Here is a 24,402-nt window from a genome sequence, read left to right on the forward strand (position 1 = left end):
AGTGGGGGATGGGCAGAGAGAGAGAGAGAGAGAGGGAAAAAGAGAAACCCAGACAGGTTCCATGCTGCCAGCAGAGAGCCCAACATGAGGCTCGATCTCACAACTGTGAGATCATGACCTGAGCCAAAATCGAGAGTCAGACACTTAACCAGTTAAGCCACCCAAGGGCCCCCTGCTCTGATCATTATTACTTGCTTTCTTATGCTGGCTTCAGGCTTCATTTGTTGTTCTTTTTCTAGCTCCTTTAGGTGTAAGGTTAGGTTGTTTGAAATTTTTCTTGCTTCTTGAAGTAGACTTATATTGCTATGTACTTCCCTCTTAGGACCACTTTTGCAGCATATCAAAGGTTTCAAACCATTGTTTTGTTTTGTTTTTTTTTTTTTCATTTCCATTTGTATACATGTATTTTTTTAAGTTTCTTCTTGTATCTCTTGCTTAACCCATTCCAGTGTAGTAGCACGTTATTTAACCTGCATGTATTTTTTTTTTGATCAATTCTTGAGAATAGTCCATGTACAGTGGAAAACAAGGTGTATTCTGTTTTAAGATGGAATGTTCTGAAAAAAAATCTCTTAAATCCAATCTGGTCCGCTCTGTCATTCAAAGCCATTGTTTCTTTTTCTTTTTTTTAATTAAATATATTAAATTTATTGTCAAATTGGTTTCCATAGAACACCCAGTGCTCATCTCAACAGGTGCCCTCCTGAATACCCATCACCCATCCTCCACTCCTTCCCACCCCCCATCAGCCCTCAGTTTGTTCTCAGTTTTAAAGCGTGTCTTATGCTTTGGCTCTCTTCCACTCTAACCTCTTTTTTTTTTCCTTCCCCTCCCCAATGGATTCCTGTTAATTTTCTCAGGATCCACATAAGAGTGAACACATATGATATCTGTCTTTCTCTGTATGGCTCAAAGCCATTGTTTCTTTGGTGATTTTCTGTTAAGATGTATTTTTTGGTGATTTTTTTGTTAAGATCTGTTGATGTAAATGGGGTGTTAAAGTACCCTATTACTGTCTTATTATCAATTAGTTCCTTTATGTTGGTTATTGTTTTATGTACTTGAGTGCTCTCATGGTGGGTGCATAAATATTTACAATTGTTAGATCTTCCTATTGGATTGTACCCTTTATTATGATACAGTAGCATTCTTTGGCTCTTGCTACAGTCTTTGTTTTTGTTTTATTTATTTTGAGAGAGACAGAGTTGGGGAGGGACATAGAACGGGGGAGAGAAAATTTCAAGCAGCCTCCATGCTGTCAGCCTGGAGCCCAACATGGGGCTCAAAGCCACCAGCCAGAAGATCATGACCTGAGGCAAGACCTAGTCGGTCGCTCAAATGACTGAGACACCCAGGTGCCCCACAGTCTTTGTTTTAAGGACTCTTTTGTCTAACAAAAGTATCGCTATTTTTTCTTTTAACGTGATAAATTTTTCTCCATCCCCTCGCTTTCATTTTTTTTTAATAGAATTTATTGTCAACTTGGCTAACATACAGTGTGTATAGTGTGCTCTTGGTTTTGGGAATAGATTCCCGTGGTTCATCACTTATAGACAACACCCAGGGCTCATCCCAACAAGTGCCCTTCTCAATGCCCACCACCCACTTTCCCTTCTTAGCCACCGCCCCCCATCAACCCTCTATTTGTTCTCTGCATTTGAGAGTCTCCTATTTTGCCCATCTCCTTCTCTGTTTGTAACTATTTTTCCCCTTCCCTTCCCCCACGGTCTTCTGTTACGTTTCTCAAGTTCCACATAGGAGCAAAAACATATGATATCTGTCTTTCTGTGACTTATTTCACGTAGCATAAAACCTTCTAGTTCCATCCACATTGCAAGAGATAGCACGATTTCACTCTTTCTCCTTGCCAGGGAGTATTTCAGTGTATATATAAACCACATCTCTGTATCCATTCATCAGTTGATGGGCATTTAGGCTCTTTGCACAATTTGGCTATTGTTGAAAGCACTGCTATAGACACTGGAGTACATGTGCCCCTACGAATCAGCACTCCTGTATCCTTTGCATAAATTCCCAGTATTGTTATTGAGGGGTCGTAGGGTAGTTCGATTTTCAATTGTTTTGAGGAACCTACGCACTGTTTTCCAGAGCGGCTGCACCAGTTTGCATTACCACCAACAGTGCAAGCATCCCCTCACTTTCAATGTGCAGGTGACTTTATGTCTAAAATGAGGTTTTTATAGGCAGCATAGAGATGGGTCTTGTTTGTTAATCCATCCTGTCACCCTAGGTCTTTTGTTTGGAGTGTTTATTCCATTAATATACAAAATAATTATTGACAGGTATGTATTTGTTGTCATTTTACTACTTGTTTTGTGGTTGTTTCTGGAGAGTTTCTCAAATCCTTTATTGTTTTTCCCTCTTTGATGTCTTTCTACTTTGCTTTAATGATATATTTGGATTTCTTTCTCTTTATTCTTTGCATGGTTATTAGTGGGTTTTGGTATATGATAAGCACTAATTTGTATATCACCTCTTCTGCGTGTAGCAGTCTATATTAAGTTGATGGTCACTTAAGTTAGAGCTCATTTTTTTTCTCCTCCCCATGTTTTGATAAGCTATTATATTGTATATCCTTTTTTGGGGCATTCCTTGACGATTTTTTTTACAGAAATATACATTTTTTACTGCTTTTACATTTCCTGCCTTTATACTGTCACTTTTGATCTCTCCTTTCCACTCAGAGTCCCCGATAATATTTCTTACAGGCTGATTTAGTGGTCACAAACTCCTTCCATTTTTGTTTGTCTGAGAAATTCTTTATCTCTCCTTCTATTATGAATGATATCTTACTGGATAGAGTATATTTGGCTGCAGATTCTTCTCATTCAGCACTTTGAATATATCATGCCATTTCCTTCTGCCTTGCAAAGTTTCTGTTGAAAAATCTCCCGCTAGCCGTGTGGGTTTTCCCTTGGAAGTGAATGACTTGTTTTGCTGCTTTTAAGATTTGTAGCAGTGGGGCGCCTGCGTGGCTCAGTCGGTGAAGCATGACTTGATCTTAGCTTAAGTCGTGACCTCGCAGTTCGTGGGTTTAAGCCCTCCAGTGGGCTCTGCACTGACAGCACAGAGAGTGCTTGGGATTCTCTCTCTCTCTGTCTCTCTCTCTCTGCCCCTCCCCTGCTTGTGTCTGCGTTCTGTCATGGAAATAAAAAAAAAAAAAACAAAAAAGAAAACACTAAAAAAAAAAAGATAGCAGTATATTTTGCAAATTTAATTACATGTCTTGGGTATTGACTTTGATGGAAGTTCTTTGTGCCTCCTGGATCTGGATGTCTGTTTTCTTCTCCACATTATGGATTTTTTCAGTTATTGTGTCCTCAAATCAATTATCTGTCCCCTTCTCTCTGTCTTCTTCTTCTGGGACTCCTGTCATATGAATGTTTTTACATTTGACGGAGTCACCGAGTGCCTTAAGTCTATTCTTGCATTGGATAATTCGTCTTTGTTTCTTCAGCTTCACTACGTTCCATTACTTTGTCTTCTAGGTCATTAATTTGTTCCTCTGCTTCTTCCAGGTTGCTGTTCATTTTTACTTCCCTGTTCATCTCTGATTCTTCAACTCATATTTTATGTCTGTGGTAAGGGTCTCTTGGATGTCTTCCATTCTTTCCTCAAGTCCAGTGAACATCCTTATGATCATGGTTTTAAATTCTCCATTAGGTGTGTTATTTACATCTGTCCCATTTAGGTCTCTGGCCATGGCCTTATCCTGTCCTTTCATTTGGGATAAATGCCTCTGTCTTTTCATTTTGTCTAAGTATCTGCCAGCTTCTGTGTGTTAGAGAAGCCAGTTATGTCACCTGCTCCCGAAAGTAATGGACTTAGGAAAAAGATGTCATGTAATGCCCAGGGTCTAGCACTTCAGGGAGTGTCACCAGTGTGTGCTGCATGCGTTCTGCTGTTGTGTTCTGGCTATGCTATCCTTCAAGCCAGTCGTCTGCAGAGGCTCTCCTTGCCTGGTCTTGTGAGTGTTTCATCCCTGGCCTGAATGAAGCGGGTTTTAACTAGGTGTGCTCTGGTCTGCTTATGAAATGAGACCTGTCACCACCTCTCCTGGAACTGAGGCCAAGGGAAACTCTCTGGTTGGGAGATGTGGTGTGGGCAGGCATTTGTCCTGGTCTTCTGGGGGAGGGGTCTGCTGTGCTGGGACTCAAGCAAGAGTGATTGAGAAAGGTAGTTCCACCAGAGTGCAAGGGGGTGGCGTTTGGTGTAAGCAAGTTAGGTAACCTGTGTTAGCAATGCACTGCTTCTTACAGGTGGCTTTATGTTTGTGGTGAGGGGCAGGAGAAGGAGATGGTGCCAGCCAGCGGCTTTGTTCCTACAGACAGGTCTCTCTGAACTTTGCCTCTGAGGGACGTGCTCTGAGAAGAGCAAATAATCTCCCCACTGTGTGCCCCAGGCACTCTTCAGACCACTGTACCCATGCTATATGCTCCCACGTTGTTTGCCTGCCCTCTGCCCAAGAGCAGTGCAGTACCTCAGGGCACTAAACCAGCTAAACCGGATGCCCTTTAAAACTCCAGACTTTACGCACTACTGATTGCAAGAACTCACGAAATGCAGCCCCTCATTTTCCAAGCCAGTGGCTATGGGGAAATGTTCTCTTTGTGCATTCCCCTGTTCGTTTCTCTCTCTCACCCTTACCCACAACCTCGACTCCCTCCCCTCTGCAGCAGCCAGGATCTGTTTCTCTTCTAGATGACATTTCTGCATCAAGGACCTTCTTTGATGTGGCCTCTTCTCTCCCTTTTGTTGTGGAGTTTGTTCTGTCAGTCTTCAGGTCGATTTCTGGGGTATTTAGGGTGAGCTGATTGTTATCTAGTTGTATTCGTGGGATGAGGCAAGCCTAGAGTCCTCCTACTCCTCTGCCTTCTTCCTGTCTCTAAGATCTTTTTCTAAGATTCCCTTCAACTCCAACAATTCTTACAAGTATGCAGGAATGCCTCTTTAGAATGTCCCCTCAAGTTAAGGTAGAAGCACAGAGACATACGATTTGAAGCACAATAGTTGAAAAACTAGAAAGAGTCAATTTGATAACCAAAATTGGGCCTTTGGTCTGATTTCAATTAAAGGAAATCGGCAGCTTTGAGTATTTTTTAATCCATTGAATACTCAATCTTCATTCTCCTTTCCTCAGTGAGGAAATAAAGAGAATGTCATGGAATCATTTTTCATCTTTTCAGTAGCAAAACAAATGTACTGTCCTTTAGCACTACTTAAATTAACTCCACATTCTCCTTTACCTTACTCCAACCTTCTTTGTGTGGGGAGGTAAGATCACTCCATCTATGTGTTGTCCCACAATGCTTCTCCATATCATACAAGATGGCTTCAAAAGTTTGTTGTCATTCAAACTACCAATCTAGTATTTGTCTCTGATAAATCAACTTAATACTACCGCAATTTGTACAGCTGTATTATTTGAATGATATAATGTTTATTCCATTAATTATACGCTGAGCTAAAACATATAGCTAAGCATATCTTTCTATTCAATTGAAAGAAGGGGAAACAGGCTACTGTGTTTTCCAAGAATGTAGGATCTGTGCCAAGAACAGGATTAACACCAGTGTTACACACAAGAACCAGGTCAGAAGAGGATCTCATTGTGAATTGCAAGATGCTGGGTTAGCAAGATTGCTTAACAGGAAAGAGGAATAGCCTAGAGTTAATCTTTTCCTTCCTAGATGGTGAAAACTATGGATGAGTCTATGCATTATAATGAGATAATAAAGTATAATGAAGTAAACGGTAGACTGAGTCAAGAGATCCTATGGCCAAGATTTGATGGAAATGAAAGTGGGCAGCACTGACTGAGACACTAAAAGTTTGCACAGGCGGGGAACCTGGGTGGCTCAGTCAGTTGAGCCTCAACCTCTCAGGTCATGATCCCAGGGTCATGGGATCAAGACCCCTGTCAGCCTCCACACTAAGTGTGAAGCCTGCTAAAAATTCTCTCGTCTCTCTCTCTCTCTCTCTCTCTCTCTCTGTCTCTCTCCCTCTCTCTCTCTCTCTTTCTTTCCCTACACACCCCCTCATCCTGCTTGTGCCCGCTCTAAAAAATATATAAATATAAATATAAAATAAATAAATAAATAAATAAATAAATAAATAAATAAATAGAAGTCTGAACACACTAAAGAAAGAGCATTTTATCTTTTTGAGCCTGACTTCACATCGAGTCATGGGGTCAGCAAGGCAAAGGCTGGCGAAAGGGTCCTTCAAGAAACAAAAATCTCTATAGGAGCAAAGTTCAGTTCTACTACATTGACTTTTTATTATTACATAAGTGACTGGTAATTTGCAAGATAACACAGAAAACGTTTTCATAAAATTTGTTATGGTACTGGCATAAGGACAGACATATAGATCAATGTATTAACATTGAGAATCTAAACATAAACTCTCACATTATAGTGAACTGATTTTCCACAAGGGTGACAGAAAATTAAATGGAATAAAACTAGTCTTTGTAACAAACGGTACTGGGACAAATGGATATCCACATGCAAAGCAATAAAATGAGACCTCTACCCCATAGCATATATACAAAATTAACTTAAAATCTAAGAGCTAAAATGATAAAACTCTTAGAAAAAAGCTTATGTGTGTATGTTTGTGACTGGATTTGACAATGATTTCTTACACATGACACCAAAAGACAAAAGCAGATTAAGTTTACTTCACCAAAATTAAAAACTATGCTTCAAATATCACCATCAAGAAAGTGAAAAGGCAAGTGACTAAATAGGAGAAAATACCTGAAAATCCCATATCTGCTAAGGGATTTGCATGTAGGACATTTAAATAACTCTTCCAATAATGAAAAGACAATCCAATATAAAAACGGGCAACAGAATGGATTAGTTCTTTAAAGACGATACAGAAATGAACAATAATCACGTTAAAAGGGAGATGTTTGGGGTTCCTGGGTGGCTCAGTCAGTTAAGCTTCTGACTTGGGCTCAGGTCATGATCTCACGGTTCGAGGGTTCGAGCCCCGCATCGAGCTCTGTGCTGACAGCTGGGAGTCTTGAGCCTGTTTCAGATTCTGTGTCTCCCTCTCTCTGACCCTCCCCTGTTCACGCTCTGTCTCCCCTGTCTCAAAAATGAGTAAAACGTTAAAAAATAAAAAAAGAAGATGTGATATATATATATATATATATATATATATATATATATATATATATATTCCATGAAGTATTACTCAGCAATCAAAAAAAAAAAAAGGAATCTTGCCATTTGCAACTACGTGGATGGAACTGTAGCGTATTATGCTAAGTGAAATTAGTCGGAGAAAGACAAAAATCATATGACTGCACTCGTATGAGGACTTTAAGAGACAAAACAGATGAACAAAAGGAAAGGGAAACAAAAATAATACAAAAACAGGGAGGAGGACAAACACAGGAGACTCATAAATATGGAGAAAAAACTGAGGGTTGCTGGAGGGGTTGTGGGAGAGGGGATGTCCTAAATGGGCAAGGGGCATTAAGGAATCTACTCCTGAAATCATTGCTTCACTAAATGCTAACTAATTGGGATGCAAATTAAAAAAAAATAAAACTAAAGATACAACAAAAAGAGTAACACCCCCCACCCCACCAAAACTTTTCTCAACCCAGGAAGCCTCTGGTTGGGGATTTAGGAGATAAGGACCTTCTAGAGAAGTCAGAGCTATGGACTGAGTTGTCTGAAAGCTATCTAAGTTTTTGTTTCACAGGGAAGACCTTAAAATGGCAGATAATTTCATGCCATAACCTTAATTCCTTTCTATAGGGATACACAGAAAATCCCTCGTTATTGTTTAATAAGCTTCATCAGTTTTGGATATCCTTACAAATTTTAGTTTTTGAGACCTTAAAGATTTCTTTAGGACACAGTAGCAGGACAACGCCTAGCACTCTCATTCATAGAAGACTGATCAACAGAGAGTCATGTTACTCGCATGAAAAGTTCCCTGTTACTATGTGACTCATTTATAAGACATCTGAAAAGAAAATAATTTTCAATGTCTCTTCAGCCACAAAAAGGACCAGTCAACAGAATGTTCTAATTCCCCTGACGGGTATAGCTGTCTAATGAAACTTGCATGTATATTATATAGCTTTTGTGACTGACAGAAACGAGTTGGTCAGTGTATCTACCTCATTGCTCCCACTTAGGATTTACAATGAGAATCCTACAAAGGAGGGTGAGAGTGCGAGGACATTAAGTGTTCTTCTTGGAAAACAGTTGGGGTTTCACTACATATCAATAAATGAGAATCCTGAGTGGCACATTAGTCTTTTCTGAGATTGAATTGTGAAATCTCTGAAAGGCTGATTAACTCAAGTGAGTGGAAAAAGAAAATGAGCTTCTGAACTTGCAATGGTAGGAGCACTATGTTACTAGGTAAGACCTTGACAGAGCAGCCATTTCTCCTTTTTCACTGCCATTTCTTTTCCTTTACAAAATCCAACAAAGAGAAAAGTCCATTCCTTTGAGAAGGACGTTTGCATAAAGACCTGCTAGTCATTCTTGATGAAGAGAATAAATTGCAAACTTGTAATTACAAATTACAACAAATCATCATTAAAATAACCCGTTCTCAAACTCTCACTGAAGGGTTGAGACTACAAGAGAAAGTCAGAATTCAAGATGACATGATCACTCAAATTGTGCGGAAGTTTGAAACACGCTGAACAATATTAGCAGGGACTCTCACACATTTGTATGCCAACGTTCACAGCAGCATTATTAACAGTAGCCAAAAGGTGGACTAAACCAAACGCTCACTGTAGTATATATATAATGTTGCTTTTTTAGACTCTCACAATGTTTTTATGAAAATCTCACTATATACATCATTACTTTATGAGTTCAATCAACTTTATCTCTATAGAAAAATTCCATTGCTAGTAGCCAGCAGGAACAATATCAACCTAATATTTTGATCAGTGAGATTTTCCATATGATCCAAAACATTCTTATGTACTACACCTATTGAAATAAGGATTCCTTTTCAGTAGGACAGACATCAAGAGACTGACTTACTAAACTTGTCCTTAATAAGTTTCTCGGAAGATTGTGAATTTGGGCCGCTTGCTGATTGATGGTTGCTTCTGGCCTGGCATGTTGCACTTCTAGCCTAAAATGCAGATCTTAAGGTAATTATTATCATACATAAATTTACAAATATAGCATACAATTTCTGAACAAATGAGGGGATTACAGAAATTCTTAAAATTGTATCAAGAGGAAGATTTGGCAATTGAGCCATTTTCTCGTTGTCTTTTGTGGATAAGGTGCAAAATTGAGATAAAATGTGCCACAATTCTGCATTTCCAAATAACTCAAAGCTGGAATTAGTATCCAGTTTAACAAGGATATACTGGCATAACTAATACATTTATCATACTACATTCCTTATCTGCTTTATAAAAATCAAGCTATTTTCTTTGAGGATTAAATTATACTTTTCCATATGATCTTACGTCTTCTCGGCATATCTTATGGCCTCTGCATGTTGATCCTTTGCTTCTTGCAACTAAAATAAGGAAGAAAATATAATTTTAACTACTGACAATCTAGTAGACCACCATCACCTGTTTCTGTAACTAAATGTTTTTTTTTTACTTTAGAAGAGAGAGAGAGAGAGAGAGAGAGAGAGAGAGAGAGAGAGAGAGAGAACACGCACAAGTGGGGAATAGAGGCAGAGGTAGAGACAGAGAAAATCGTAGGCAGGCTCCAAGCTCAGGGTGAAGCCTGATGTGGGGCTCGGTCTCATGACCGCTCTCATGATGTGGGGTTTAGGATCATGACCTGAGTGGTCACCGTAATTCTAAAGCACGGCAACTTCTGACATTAAGTCCTTGCCCCTTGCTATCTGTGTTTTGAATTGCTCTTAAGGCTTCAAAACCAGATTCTCTAATTCACATTTCCAGCTTTGGCCCCTTTACCTAGGCCATGTGTACTTTTTGCTCTTCCATCTAGATGCTCATAGACAACATCCTCAACCGCACACTCAAAAATCATTACTTGACATGGAGTACCTTTGTAGACAGCTAATCGTGTACATTTTATTTGACGTCTTTTCAGTGTTACTTTGAGTGTGTCTTTCTTTTTGAGTCTTAGGGGGCACCCTTACCCTTAGGATGCTGACCAGCATACTTTGTCTCGCTTTTCTTTATAACACGACATTTATCACAAGGGCTGGATGATCACTTGTTTGTCTTTGTTTCCTTTTGAGTAATTTCTTAGTACATAGAGATTTCAACATATGGAAGTCTTCTGAAGTTCCTTTCAGACGCATACTTGACAATATTGTTAGGAAGGTTAAGTTGGCTAGAGCTACCTCTTCTTCCCAATCCAGATTCTTCACCTCAAAATTGTGTGCATCAAATGTCTTCACCCAGGTATCCCCTGGTATGGGGATTCAGGAGATGATAAGGACCTTCTAGAGAAGTCAGAGCTATGGACTGAGTTGGCTGAAAGCTATCTAAGTTTTTGTTTCACAGGGAACACCTTAAAGTGGCAGACAATTTCATGCCATAACCTTAATTCTTTTCTATGGGAATCTACAGAAAATCCCTCGTTATTCTTTAATAAGCTTCGTCAGTTTCAGATATCCTTACAAATTTTAGTTTTTGAGACCCTAATGATTTCTTCAGGACACAGTAGCAGGACAATGCCTAGGACTCTCATTCATAGAAGACTGGTCAACAGAGAGTCATGTTACTCGCATGAAAAGTTCCCTGTTACTATGTGACTCATTTATAAGACATCTGAAAAGAAAATAATTTTCAATGTCTCTTCAGCCACAAAAAGGACCAGTCAACAGAATGTTCTAATTCCCCTGACGGGTATAGCTGTCTAATGAAACTTGCATGTATATTATATAGCTTTTGTGACTGACAGAAACGAGTTGGTCAGTGTATCTACCTCATTGCTCCCACTTAGGATTTACAATGAGAATCCTACAAAGGAGGGTGAGAGTGCGAGGACATTAAGTGTTCTTCTTGGAAAACAGTTGGGGTTTCACTACATATCAATAAATGAGAATCCTGAGTGGCACATTAGTCTTTTCTGAGATTGAATTGTGAAATCTCTGAAAGGCTGATTAACTCAAGTGAGTGGAAAAAGAAAATGAGCTTCTGAACTTGCAATGGTAGGAGCACTATGTTACTAGGTAAGACCTTGACAGAGCAGCCATTTCTCCTTTTTCACTGCCATTTCTTTTCCTTTACAAAATCCAACAAAGAGAGAAGTCCATTCCTTTGAGAAGGACGTTTGCATAAAGACCTGCTAGTCATTCTTGATGAAGAGAATAAATTGCAAACTTGTAATTACAAATTACAACAAATCATCATTAAAATAACCCGTTCTCAAACTCTCACTGAAGGGTTGAGACTACAAGAGAAAGTCAGAATTCAAGATGACATGATCACTCAGATTGTGCGGAAGTTTGAAACACGCTGAACAATATTAGCAGGGACTCTCACACATTTGTATGCCAACGTTCACAGCAGCATTATTAACAGTAGCCAAAAGGTGGACTAAACCAAACGCTCACTGTGGTATATATAAAATGTTGCTTTTTTAGACTCTCACAATGTTTTTATGAAAATCTCACTATAAACATCATTATGAGTTCAATCAATTTCATCTCTATAGAAAAATTCCATCGCTAGTAGCAAATAGCAACAATATCAACCAAATATTTGGATCAGTGAGCCTTTCCATGTCATCCAAAACATTCTTATGTACTACTCCTAGTGAAATACGGATTCCTTTTCAGTAGGACAGACATTAAGAGACCGACTTACCCAACTTGTCTTTAACAAGTTGCTCTGAAGGTTTTGAATTTGGGCGGCTTGTTGTTTGATGGTTTCTTCCTGTCTGGCATTTTGCACTTCTAGCCTAAAATGCAGATCTTAAGATAATTATTCTCACACATAAGTGTAAAACAATACCATATAATATCTGAACAAATGAGGGGATTACAGAAATTCTTTAAATTGTATCAAGAGGAAGATTTGGCAATTGTGCCATTTTTCTCGTGTTTTGTGGATAAGGTGCAAAATAGAGATATAATATCCCCAATATTGCATTTCAAAATAGCTCAAAGCTGGAATTTGTATCCAGCTTAACAATAATATACTGGCATAACAAGTATATTTCTCGTACTACACTGCTTATCTGCTGTATAAATAAGGTATTTTCTGTGAGGTTTAAATTATACTTTGCATATGATCTTACGTCTTCTCCGCATATCTTATGTCCTTTGCCTCTCGATCCTTTGCTTCTTGCAACTAGAATAAAGAAAAAAAATAATTTTAACTACTGACAATCTAGTAAAACACCATCACCTGTTTTTGTAACCAAATGTTATTTTTTTTTTTTTACTTAGTGGGGCACAGAGAGAGAGAGAGAGAGAACGCCCAAATGGGGAAGGGAGTCATAGGGAGAGACAGAGAAACTCGTAAGCAGGTTCCAAGCTCAGGGTGAAGCCTGATGTGGGTCTCGGTCTCATGACCGGTCTCATGATGTGGAGTTTGGGATCATGACCTAAGCAGAAATTAAGAGTCAGGACGCTCAACCAACAAAGTCACCCAAGTGCCCATGTAACTGAAATCTTATTGGACCCAGCCACACTCGCCCCTACACGCTGATTGATGGCTACTTTTAGGTCATAACAGCAGAGTGGAGCTGCTACAACAGAGACTGTGGCCTACAAAGCCGAAAATGTTTCAATACTCTTCCAGAATAGTTTACCAAACTTACTCTCTTACAAAAACATAACGTTGTTAATGTTTATAAATTATATATGATCAGATAAATATACAAATGTATCTACTGGTCAAGTGGAGGAAATATAGGAAATTACCTTATGGTAAACATTTCTGTTCTCACATTACAAGCACTGCATCAACTATGATTTTAAATATTCACATAGGTGAATGACATTTCTATTCTCGTGATTATGAAACTGAATATGCTATTTTCAGTGACAACGAGATATTTCAGGGAAGAGTTTGACAAGCAGTATCCTAGTAGGAGCCAGAAAGCCTGGGTCTGAATTCCCAATTCTGCTGGATATGAGCTCTATGACCTTGAGCACACTCCCTAATATTTCCATGTCTCAGTCTTTGCATCTGTAAAATGAAGGTAATGACAGCACCTACTGGGGCACCTGAGTGGCTCAGTCGGTTCAGCGTGTTGCTTTTGATTTCTGCTCAGGACATGATCTCAGGGTCATGTGATTAAGCCCCACATCGGGCTCTACGTGGACAGCAAGGAGCCTGCTTGGAATTCTGTCTCTCTCTCTCTCTCTCTCTCTGTCTCTCTCCCTCTTTCTCACTCTCCCTACCTTCCCCTCCCCACAATCTCTCTCTCTCTCTCTCTCTCTCTCTCTCTCTCTCTCTCTCTCTCTCTCTCTCTCAAAATAAGGAACCTTAAAAAAGTGATCTCAAAATAAATAATAATAGTATCTACCTAACTGGGATCTTGGTAATATAAATTTGGGAAATAATACATGAACAACTTAGAAGGGTACGTGGCACATAGTCAGCTCTAAGTGTATGCATTTAGCATGATTACTGTCGCTGTATTTTGCGTTCCAATACAATGAGATAGTTTAGGCAGGTGGCATGCCAATACAAGTGGTCCCCTAGACAAATTATACTGAAGTTATTCTTCTTCATATCACCGCAAGTGGCAGCAAATGGGGAGGATGAGGCCCAGAATCTCTCCTCAGTACTTCACACAACTTTCGCCAATGCCACTAGCAAACAGTACTTTTTTTTCCTCTTATAATACTTTCAACTAACATCCTCTCTATACCCTCAGTGGACAATGCTCACGAAGTACAAATAGCACCGCCTAGACTGAGTAGTAGATGCTTTACATGACCATCAGAGGGAAGGGAAAGCCACTGATATGGAAATAATGGAGTCTTGCTAAACCAAAGTTCCTCGGGGCGCCTGGGTGGCGCAGTCGGTTAAGCGTCCGACTTCAGCCAGGTCACGATCTCACGGTCTGTGAGTTCGAGCCCCGCGTCAGGCTCTGGGCTGATGGCTCAGAGCCTGGAGCCTGTTTCCGATTCTGTGTCTCCCTCTCTCTCTGTCCCTCCCCCGTTCATGCTCTGTCTCTCTCTGTCCCAAAAAATAAAATAAACGTTGAAAAAAAAAAAAAACAAAAACAAAAAAAAAAAAAACAAACAAAAAAAAAACCAAAGTTCCTCAATCATTTCATGCCCATACTGTTTACGTTAGGCTGCTTTAGCAGGTACTCTGGTGAAGAGATTAAGGCTTTGTGGTGATAGCATATCAGAAAAGCTGGCCCCAGAGCTTTGCATCTGGTAAAGTGCTACACATCTGTAAATCCCAGCACCAGCTGTATAAGGAAGAAAGATTTCAATTTCTCCTTTTCTATTAACCATTTGCTTAAGTTGGAATCTTTCTCCATCTATCACGCTGCTTCTCCCCTTGCAGTGGACTCGAACATTCTTTAATGAATCATCTCATCTACAGATTCAAGTTTTCTTCACTTATTTCCTTCTTTTACACTAAAATCTAACTTTCAATCCAATCATTCCACTAAGAAAATTTGAGGGTCATAAAGGACCTTTTTTTAAAAAAAAATTGTTAAAGTCTTTATTCTGCTTCACTTCTCAGCAGCAGCTGAGAAAAATGATCATGCCATCCCTCTGCGCTTCTATCCCCACCTTATTTCTAAAGGACGGCAACCCCTGACATTAAATCCTTGCCCCTTGCTATCTGTGTTTTGAATTGCTCTTAAGGCTTCAAAACCAGATTCTCTAATTCACATTTCCAGCTTTGCGCCTTTACCTAGGCCATGTGTACTTTTTGCTCTTCCGTCTAGGTGCTCATAGACAACATCCTCAACCGTCCGCTCAAAAATCATTACTTGACATGGAGTACCTTTGTAGAAGGCTAACCGTGTACATTTTATTTGGACTCTTTTTGGTGTTACTTTGAGTGTGTCTTTCTTATTGAGTCTTACGGGACACCTTTACCCTTAGGATGCTGACGAGCACACGTTGTCTCGCTTTTTTTTTATAACACGACATTTATCACAAGGGCGGGATGATCACTGGTTTGCCTTTGTTTCCTTTTGAGTAATTTCTTCGTCCATAGAGATTTCAACTTACGGAAGTCTTCTGAAGTTCCTTTCAGACGCATACTTGACAATATTATTAGGAAGGTTAAGTTGGCTAGAGCTACCTCTTCTTCCCAATCCAGATTCTTCACCTCAAAATTGTGTGCATCAAATGTCTTCACCCAGGTATCCCCTGGTATGGGGATTCAGGAGATGATAAGGACCTTCTAGAGAAGTCAGAGCTATGGACTGAGTTGGCTGAAAGCTATCTAAGTTTTTGTTTCACAGGGAACACCTTAAAGTGGCAGACAATTTCATGCCATAACCTTAATTCTTTTCTATGGGAATCTACAGAAAATCCCTCGTTATTCTTTAATAAGCTTCGTCAGTTTCAGATATCCTTACAAATTTTAGTTTTTGAGACCCTAATGATTTCTTCAGGACACAGTAGCAGGACAATGCCTAGGACTCTCATTCATAGAAGACTGGTCAACAGAGAGTCATGTTACTCGCATGAAAAGTTCCCTGTTACTATGTGACTCATTTATAAGATGTCTAGAAAAGAAAATAATTTTCAATGTCTCTTCAGCCACAAAAAGGACCAGTCAACAGAATGTTCTAATTCCCCTGACGGGTATAGCTGTCTAATGAAACTTGCATGTATATTATATAGCTTTTGTGACTGACAGAAACGAGTTGGTCAGTGTATCTACCTCATTGCTCCCACTTAGGATTTACAATGAGAATCCTACAAAGGAGGGTGAGAGTGCGAGGACATTAAGTGTTCTTCTTGGAAAACAGTTGGGGTTTCACTACATATCAATAAATGAGAATCCTGAGTGGCACATTAGTCTTTTCTGAGATTGAATTGTGAAATCTCTGAAAGGCTGATTAACTCAAGTGAGTGGAAAAAGAAAATGAGCTTCTGAACTTGCAATGGTAGGAGCACTATGTTACTAGGTAAGACCCTGACAGAGCAGCCATTTCTCCTTTTTCACTGGCATTTCTTTTCCTTTACAAAATCCAACAAAGAGAGAAGTCCATTCCTTTGAGAAGGACGTTTGCATAAAGACCTGCTAGTCATTCTTGATGAAGAGAATAAATTGCAAACTTGTAATTACAAATTACAACAAATCATCATTAAAATAACCCGTTCTCAAACTCTCACTGAAGGGTTGAGACTACAAGAGAAAGTCAGAATTCAAGATGACATGATCACTCAGATTGTGCGGAAGTTTGAAACACGCTGAACAATATTAGCAGGGACTCTCACACATTTGTATGCCAACGTTCACAGCAGCATTATTAACAGTAGCCAAAAGGTGGACTAAACCAAACGCTCACTGTGGTATATATAAAATGTTGCTTTTTTAGACTCTCACAATGTTTTTATGAAAATCTCACTATAAACATCATTATGAGTTCAATCAATTTCATCTCTATAGAAAAATTCCATCGCTAGTAGCAAATAGCAACAATATCAACCAAATATTTGGATCAGTGAGCCTTTCCATGTGATCCAAAACATTCTTATGTACTACTCCTAGTGAAATACGGATTCCTTTTCAGTAGGACAGACATTAAGAGACCGACTTACCCAACTTGTCTTTAACAAGTTGCTCTGAAGGTTTTGAATTTGGGCGGCTTGTTGTTTGATGGTTTCTTCCTGTCTGGCATTTTGCACTTCTAGCCTAAAATGCAGATCTTAAGATAATTATTCTCACACATAAGTGTAAAACAATACCATATAATATCTGAACAAATGAGGGGATTACAGAAATTCTTTAAATTGTATCAAGAGGAAGATTTGGCAATTGTGCCATTTTTCTCGTGTTTTGTGGATAAGGTGCAAAATAGAGATATAATATCCCCAATATTGCATTTCAAAATAGCTCAAAGCTGGAATTTGTATCCAGCTTAACAATAATATACTGGCATAACAAGTATATTTCTCGTACTACACTGCTTATCTGCTGTATAAATAAGGTATTTTCTGTGAGGTTTAAATTATACTTTGCATATGATCTTACGTCTTCTCCGCATATCTTATGTCCTTTGCCTCTCGATCCTTTGCTTCTTGCAACTAGAATAAAGAAAAAAAATAATTTTAACTACTGACAATCTAGTAAAACACCATCACCTGTTTTTGTAACCAAATGTTATTTTTTTTTTTTTACTTAGTGGGGCACAGAGAGAGAGAGAGAGAGAACGCCCAAATGGGGAAGGGAGTCATAGGGAGAGACAGAGAAACTCGTAAGCAGGCTCCAAGCTCAGGGTGAAGCCTGATGTGGGTCTCGGTCTCATGACCGGTCTCATGATGTGGAGTTTGGGATCATGACCTAAGCAGAAATTAAGAGTCAGGACGCTCAACCAACAAAGTCACCCAAGTGCCCATGTAACTGAAATCTTATTGGACCCAGCCACACTCGCCCCTACACGCTGATTGATGGCTACTTTTAGGTCATAACAGCAGAGTGGAGCTGCTACAACAGAGACTGTGGCCTACAAAGCCGAAAATGTTTCAATACTCTTCCAGAATAGTTTACCAAACTTACTCTCTTACAAAAACATAACGTTGTTAATGTTTATAAATTATATATGATCAGATAAATATACAAATGTATCTACTGGTCAAGTGGAGGAAATATAGGAAATTACCTTATGGTAAACATTTCTGTTCTCACATTACAAGCACTGCATCAACTATGATTTTAAATATTCACATAGGTGAATGACATTTCTATTCTCGTGATTATGAAACTGAATATGCTATTTTCAGTGACAACGAGATATTTCAGGGAAGAGTTTGACAAGCAGTATCCTAGTAGGAGCCAGAAAGCCTGGGTCTGAATTCCCAATTCTGCTGGATATGAGCTCTATGACCTTGAGCACACTCCCTAATATTTCCATGTCTCAGTCTTTGCATCTGTAAAATGAAGGTAATGACAGCACCTACTGGGGCACCTGAGTGGCTCAGTCGGTTCAGCGTGTTGCTTTTGATTTCTGCTCAGGACATGATCTCAGGGTCATGTGATTAAGCCCCACATCGGGCTCTACGTGGACAGCAAGGAGCCTGCTTGGAATTCTGTCTCTCTCTCTCTCTCTCTCTGTCTCTCTCCCTCTTTCTCACTCTCCCTACCTTCCCCTCCCCACAATCTGTCTCTCTCTCTCTCTCTCTCTCTCTCTCTCAAAATAAGGAACCTTAAAAAAGTGATCTCAAAATAAATAATAATAGTATCTACCTAACTGGGATCTTGGTAATATAAATTTGGGAAATAATACATGAACAACTTAGAAGGGTACGTGGCACATAGTCAGCTCTAAGTGTATGCATTTAGCATGATTACTGTCGCTGTATTTTGCGTTCCAATACAATGAGATAGTTTAGGCAGGTGGCATGCCAATACAAGTGGTCCCCTAGACAAATTATACTGAAGTTATTCTTCTTCATATCACCGCAAGTGGCAGCAAATGGGGAGGATGAGGCCCAGAATCTCTCCTCAGTACTTCACACAACTTTCGCCAATGCCACTAGCAAACAGTACTTTTTTTTCCTCTTATAATACTTTCAACTAACATCCTCTCTATACCCTCAGTGGACAATGCTCACGAAGTACAAATAGCACCGCCTAGACTGAGTAGTAGATGCTTTACATGACCATCAGAGGCAAGGGAAAGCCACTGATATGGAAATAATGGAGTCTTGCTAAACCAAAGTTCCTCAATCATTTCATGCCCATACTGTTTACGTTAGGCTGCTTTAGCAGGTACTCTGGTGAAGAGATTAAGGCTTTGTGGTGATAGCATATCAGAAAAGCTGGCCCCAGAGCTTTGCATCTGGTAAAGTGCTACACATCTGTAAATCCCAGCACCAGCTGTATAAGGAAGAAAGATTTCAATTTCTCCTTTTCTATTAACCATTTGCTTAAGTTGGAATCTTTCTCCATCTATCACGCTGCTTCTCCCCTTGCAGTGGACTCGAACATTCTTTAATGAATCATCTCATCTACAGATTCAAGTTTTCTTCACTTATTTCCTTCTTTTACACTAAAATCTAACTTTCAATCCAATCATTCCACTAAGAAAATTTGAGGGTCATAAAGGACCTTTTTTTAAAAAAAAATTGTTAAAGTCTTTATTCTGCTTCACTTCTCAGCAGCAGCTGAGAAAAATGATCATGCCATCCCTCTGCGCTTCTATCCCCACCTTATTTCTGAAGGACGGCAACCCCTGACATTAAATCCTTGCCCCTTGCTATCTGTGTTTTGAATTGCTCTTAAGGCTTCAAAACCAGATTCTCTAATTCACATTTCCAGCTTTGCGCCTTTACCTAGGCCATGTGTACTTTTTGCTCTTCCGTCTAGGTGCTCATAGACAACATCCTCAACCGTCCGCTCAAAAATCATTACTTGACATGGAGTACCTTTGTAGAAGGCTAACCGTGTACATTTTATTTGGACTCTTTTTGGTGTTACTTTGAGTGTGTCTTTCTTATTGAGTCTTACGGGACACCTTTACCCTTAGGATGCTGACGAGCACACGTTGTCTCGCTTTTTTTTTATAACACGACATTTATCACAAGGGCGGGATGATCACTGGTTTGCCTTTGTTTCCTTTTGAGTAATTTCTTCGTCCATAGAGATTTCAACTTACGGAAGTCTTCTGAAGTTCCTTTCAGACGCATACTTGACAATATTATTAGGAAGGTTAAGTTGGCTAGAGCTACCTCTTCTTCCCAATCCAGATTCTTCACCTCAAAATTGTGTGCATCAAATATCTTCACCCAGGTAGCCCCTGGTTTGGGGATTCAGGAGATAAGGACCTTCTAGAGAAGTCAGACCTATGGACTGAGTTGGCCAAATGCAATCTTCAGTGTTTGATTCACAGAGACCTTAAAGTGGCAGGTAATTTCATGCCATAACCCTAATTCCTTTCTATAGAGATGTAGAGAAAATCCCCCATTATTCTTTAATAAGCTTCATCAGTTTTGGATATCCTTACAAATTTTAGTTTTTGAGACCTTAATGATTTCTTTAGGACACAGCAGGACAATGCCTAGCACTGTCATTCATAGAAGACTGATCAACAGAGTGTCCTATTACTCGCATGAAAAGTTCCCTATTACAATGTGACTCATTAATAAGACGTATAGAAAAGAAAGTAATTTTCAATGTCCCTTCAGTCATAAAAAGGACCAGTCAACACCATGTTCTAGTTCTGCTGATGGGTATAGCTGTCTAATGAAACTTGCATGTATATTATATAGCTTTTGCGACTGACAGAAACGAGTTGGTCAGTGTATCTACCTCATTGCTCCCACTTACGATTTACAATGAGCATCCTCCAAACGAGGGTGAGAGTGGGATGTCATTCACTGTTCCGCTTGGAAAACAGTTGGGGTTTCACTACATATCAATAAATGAGAATCTTGAATGGCACATTAGTCTTTTCTGAAATTGAATTCTGAAATCTCTGAAAGGCTGATTAACTCAAGTGAATGGAAAAAAAAATGAGTTTCTGATCTTGCAATGGTAGGAGCACTATGTTACTAGGTAAGACCCTGACAGAGCAGCCATTTCTCCTTTTTTACTGGCATTTCTTTTCCTTTACCAAATCCAACAAAGAGAAAAGGATATTCTTTGGGAAGGACGTTTGCATAATGACCTGCTAGTCATTGTTGATGAAGAGAATAAGTTGCAAATTTGTAATTATAAATTACAACATATCATCATTAAAAGAACTCTTTCTGAAACTCTCACTAAAGGGTTGGGTTTACAACAGAAACTCAGAATGCCAGATGAAATGATCTCTCAAAGACTGGGGACGTTTGAAACATGCTGAAAAATATTAGCAGGGACTCACACATCTGTATGCCAATGTTCACAGCGCCTTTATATACAATAGCCAAAAGGAGGACTAAATCAAATGCTCAGTGTGGTATATATAAAATGTTGCTCTTAGATTCTCACAATATTTTTATTTAAATCTCACTACAAACATCATTACTTTATGAATTCAATCAACTTCATCTATAGAGAAGAATTACATCACTAGTAGCAAGAAGAAACAATATCAACCAAATATTTTGATCAGTGAAATTTTCCATATGATCCAAAACATTCTTATGTACTACTACTAGTGACATAAGGATTCCTTTTCAGGACAATCATGAAGAGATCGACTTACCAAACTTGCCTTTAGCAAGTTGCTCTGAAGATCTTGAATTTGGGCCGCTTGATGTTTGATGGTTTCTTCTTGCCTGGCATTTTTAACCTTTAGCCTAAAATGCAGATCTTAAGATAATTATTCTCACACATAATTTTAAAACTGTATCGTGTAATTTCTGAACAAGTGAGGGTATTACAGAAATTCTTAAAATTGTATCAAGAGGATGATTTGGCAATTGTGCCAATTTTCTCGTTGTGTTTTGTGGTAATGGTGCAAAATTGAGAGATAAGATGCCAAAATTTTGCATTTCAAAATAGCTCAAAGCTGGAATTCGTATCCAGCTTAACAATGATATACTCGCATAACTAATACATTTCTCATAGTACACTCCTTATCTGCTTTATAAATAAACAAGTTATTTTCTGTGAGGTTTAAATTATACTTTAGCATATGATCTTTAATCTTCTCAGCGTATCTTACGGCCTCTGCATGTCGTTCCTGTGCTTCTTGTAACTAAAATAAAGAAAAAAATAATACTTTCAAATACTGTCAATCTAGTTGAACACCATCACCTGTTTCTGTAACTAAATGGTTTTTTTTGTTGTTGTTGTTATTTTGTACTTGAAAGAGAGACAGAGAGGGAGAGAGCACACACAAGTGGGAAGGGAGTCAGAGGGAGAGACAGAGAAAAAGGGAAGCAGGCTGCAAGCTCAGGGCAAAGCCTGATGTGGGGCTCGGTCTCATGACCAGTCTCATGATGTGGGGTTTGGGATCATGAGCTGAGTGGAAATTAAGAGTCAGGACGCTCAACCAACTAAGCCGCCTAAGCACCCCTGTAACTAAAATCTTATTGGACCCAGCCACACTCTCCTCTACATGCTGAATGATGGCTACTTTTAGGGCATAACAAAAGAGTTCAGCTTCTACAACAGAGACTATGGCCTACAAAGCCGAAAACATTTCAATACTGGTACAGAACAGTTTACCAATCTTACTCTCCTACAAAAACATAACATTGTTAATGTTTTTAAATTATATATGATCAGATAAAAACACAAATGTATCTACTGGTCAAATGGAGGAAATATAGGAAATTACCTTATGGTAAACATTTCTGTTTTCATATTTCAAGCACCATATCAACTATGATTTTCAATATTCACATAGGTGAATGACATTGCTGTTCTCGTGATTATCAAACTGAACATGCTGTTTTCAGTGACAACGAGATATTTCATGGAAGAGTCTGACAAGCAGTATCCTAGTAGGAGCCAGAAATCCTGGGTCTGAATTCCCAATTCTGCTGGTTATGAGCTGTATGACCTTAAGCACACTACCTAAAACTTCCGTGTCTCAGTCTCTAAATCTGTAAAATGAAAGTAATAACAGCACCTACTGGGGTACCTGAGTGGCTCAGTCGGTTCAGCGTGTTGCTCTTGATTTCTGCTCAGGACATGACCTCAGAGTCACGTGATTGAGCCCCACATCCAGCTCTGCGTGGATAGCGAGGAGCCTGCTTGGCATTCTCTCTCTCTCTCTCTCTCTCTCTCTCTCTCTCTCTCTCTCCCTCTCTCTCTCTCTCTCTCCCTACCTGCTCTTCCCACAATCTCTCTCTGTCTCTCTCTCTGTCTCTCAAAATAAAGAATCTTATAAAAGTGATCTGAAAAATAAATAATAATAGGATCTACCTCACTGGGATCTTGGGAATATAAAATTAGGAAATAATATGTGAACAACTTAGAAGAGTACGTGGCACATAGCTCTAAGTGTATGCCTTTAGCATGATTACTGTTGCTGTATTTTGTGTTCCAATACAATGAGATAGTTAAGGCAGGTGGCATGCCAATACAAGTGGTCCCCTAGACAAATTATACTGAAGTCATTCTTCATACCACCGCAAGTGGCAGCAAATGGGGAGCATGAGGCCCAGAATCTCTCCTCAGTACTTCACACAACTTTCACCAATGCCACTAGCAAACAGTACTTTTTTTCCCCACTTATAATACTTTTAACTAACTCCCTCTCTATACTACTCAGTGGACAATACTCACGGACTACGGTACAAATAGCACCTCTTACATTGAGTAATAGATGCTTTACATGACCATCAGAGGCAAGGGAAAGCCACTGACATGGAAATAATGGAGTCTTGCTAAACCAAAGTTCCTCAATCATTTCATGCCCACACTGTTTACATTAGGCTGCTTTAGCAGGTACTCTGATGAGGAGATTAAGGTTTTGTAACAACATATCAGAAAAGCTGGCCCCAGAGCTTTGCAGTTGGTAAAGTGCTACACATCTGTAAATCACAGCACCAGCTGCATAAGGAAGAAAGATTTCAATTTCTCCTTTTCTATTAACCATTTGCTTAACTTTTGAAGCTTTGTCCATCTATCACGCTGCTTCTCCCCTTGCAGTGGACTCGAATATTCCTTAATGTATCGTCTCATCCACAGATTCAAGCTTTCTTCACTTATTTCCTTCTTTTACACTAAAATCTAACTTTCACTCCTGTCATTCCACTAAGACATTTTGAAGGTCATCATGAACACCTTATTTTTTTTTTAATTTTATTAAGGTCTCTATCCTGCTTACTTCACTTTTCAGCAGCAGGTGAGAAAAATGACCATGCCATCCCTCTGCTCTTTTAACCACACCTTATTTCTGAAGTACGGCAACCCCTGACATTAAGTCCTTGCCCCTTGCTATCTGTGTTTTGAATTGCTCTTAAGGCTTCAAAACCAGATTCTCTAATTCACATTTCCAGCTTTGGCCCCTTTACCTAGGCCATGTGTACTTTTTGCTCTTCCATCTAGGTGCTCATAGACAACATCCTCAACCGCGCACTCAAAAAATCATAACTTGACATGGAGTACCTTTGTAGACAGCTAATCGTGTACATTTTATTTGGACTCTTTTCGGTGTTACTTTGAGTGTGTTTTTCTTATTGAGTCTTAGGGAGCACCCTTACCCTTAGGATGCTGACCAGCATACTTTGTCTCGCTTTTTTTTATAACACGACATTTATCACAAGGGCGGGATGATCACTGGTTTGCCTTTGTTTCCTTTTGAGTAATTTCTTCATCCATAGAGATTTCAACTTACAGAA

The 24,402-nt window shown here is 39.2% G+C and overlaps 1 protein-coding gene across 1 annotated transcript in view; it reads right to left on the reverse strand.

The window, feature by feature from the left end:
• The window catches only part of LOC131496456 (ankyrin repeat domain-containing protein 26-like), a 102,296-nt gene that overhangs the window by 14,895 nt on the left and 62,999 nt on the right, over positions 1-24,402 (reverse strand). The window contains 7 exon segments of the mRNA XM_058702014.1: positions 9,060-9,153; positions 9,500-9,552; positions 11,831-11,924; positions 12,264-12,316; positions 16,723-16,816; positions 17,156-17,208; positions 21,774-21,806. Coding sequence (XP_058557997.1) covers positions 9,060-9,153; positions 9,500-9,552; positions 11,831-11,924; positions 12,264-12,316; positions 16,723-16,816; positions 17,156-17,208; positions 21,774-21,806 — 474 coding nt within the window.

The sequence above is a fragment of the Neofelis nebulosa genome, chromosome 15, assembly GCF_028018385.1.
Source record: "Neofelis nebulosa isolate mNeoNeb1 chromosome 15, mNeoNeb1.pri, whole genome shotgun sequence".
Classification (NCBI taxonomy): domain Eukaryota; kingdom Metazoa; phylum Chordata; class Mammalia; order Carnivora; family Felidae; genus Neofelis; species Neofelis nebulosa.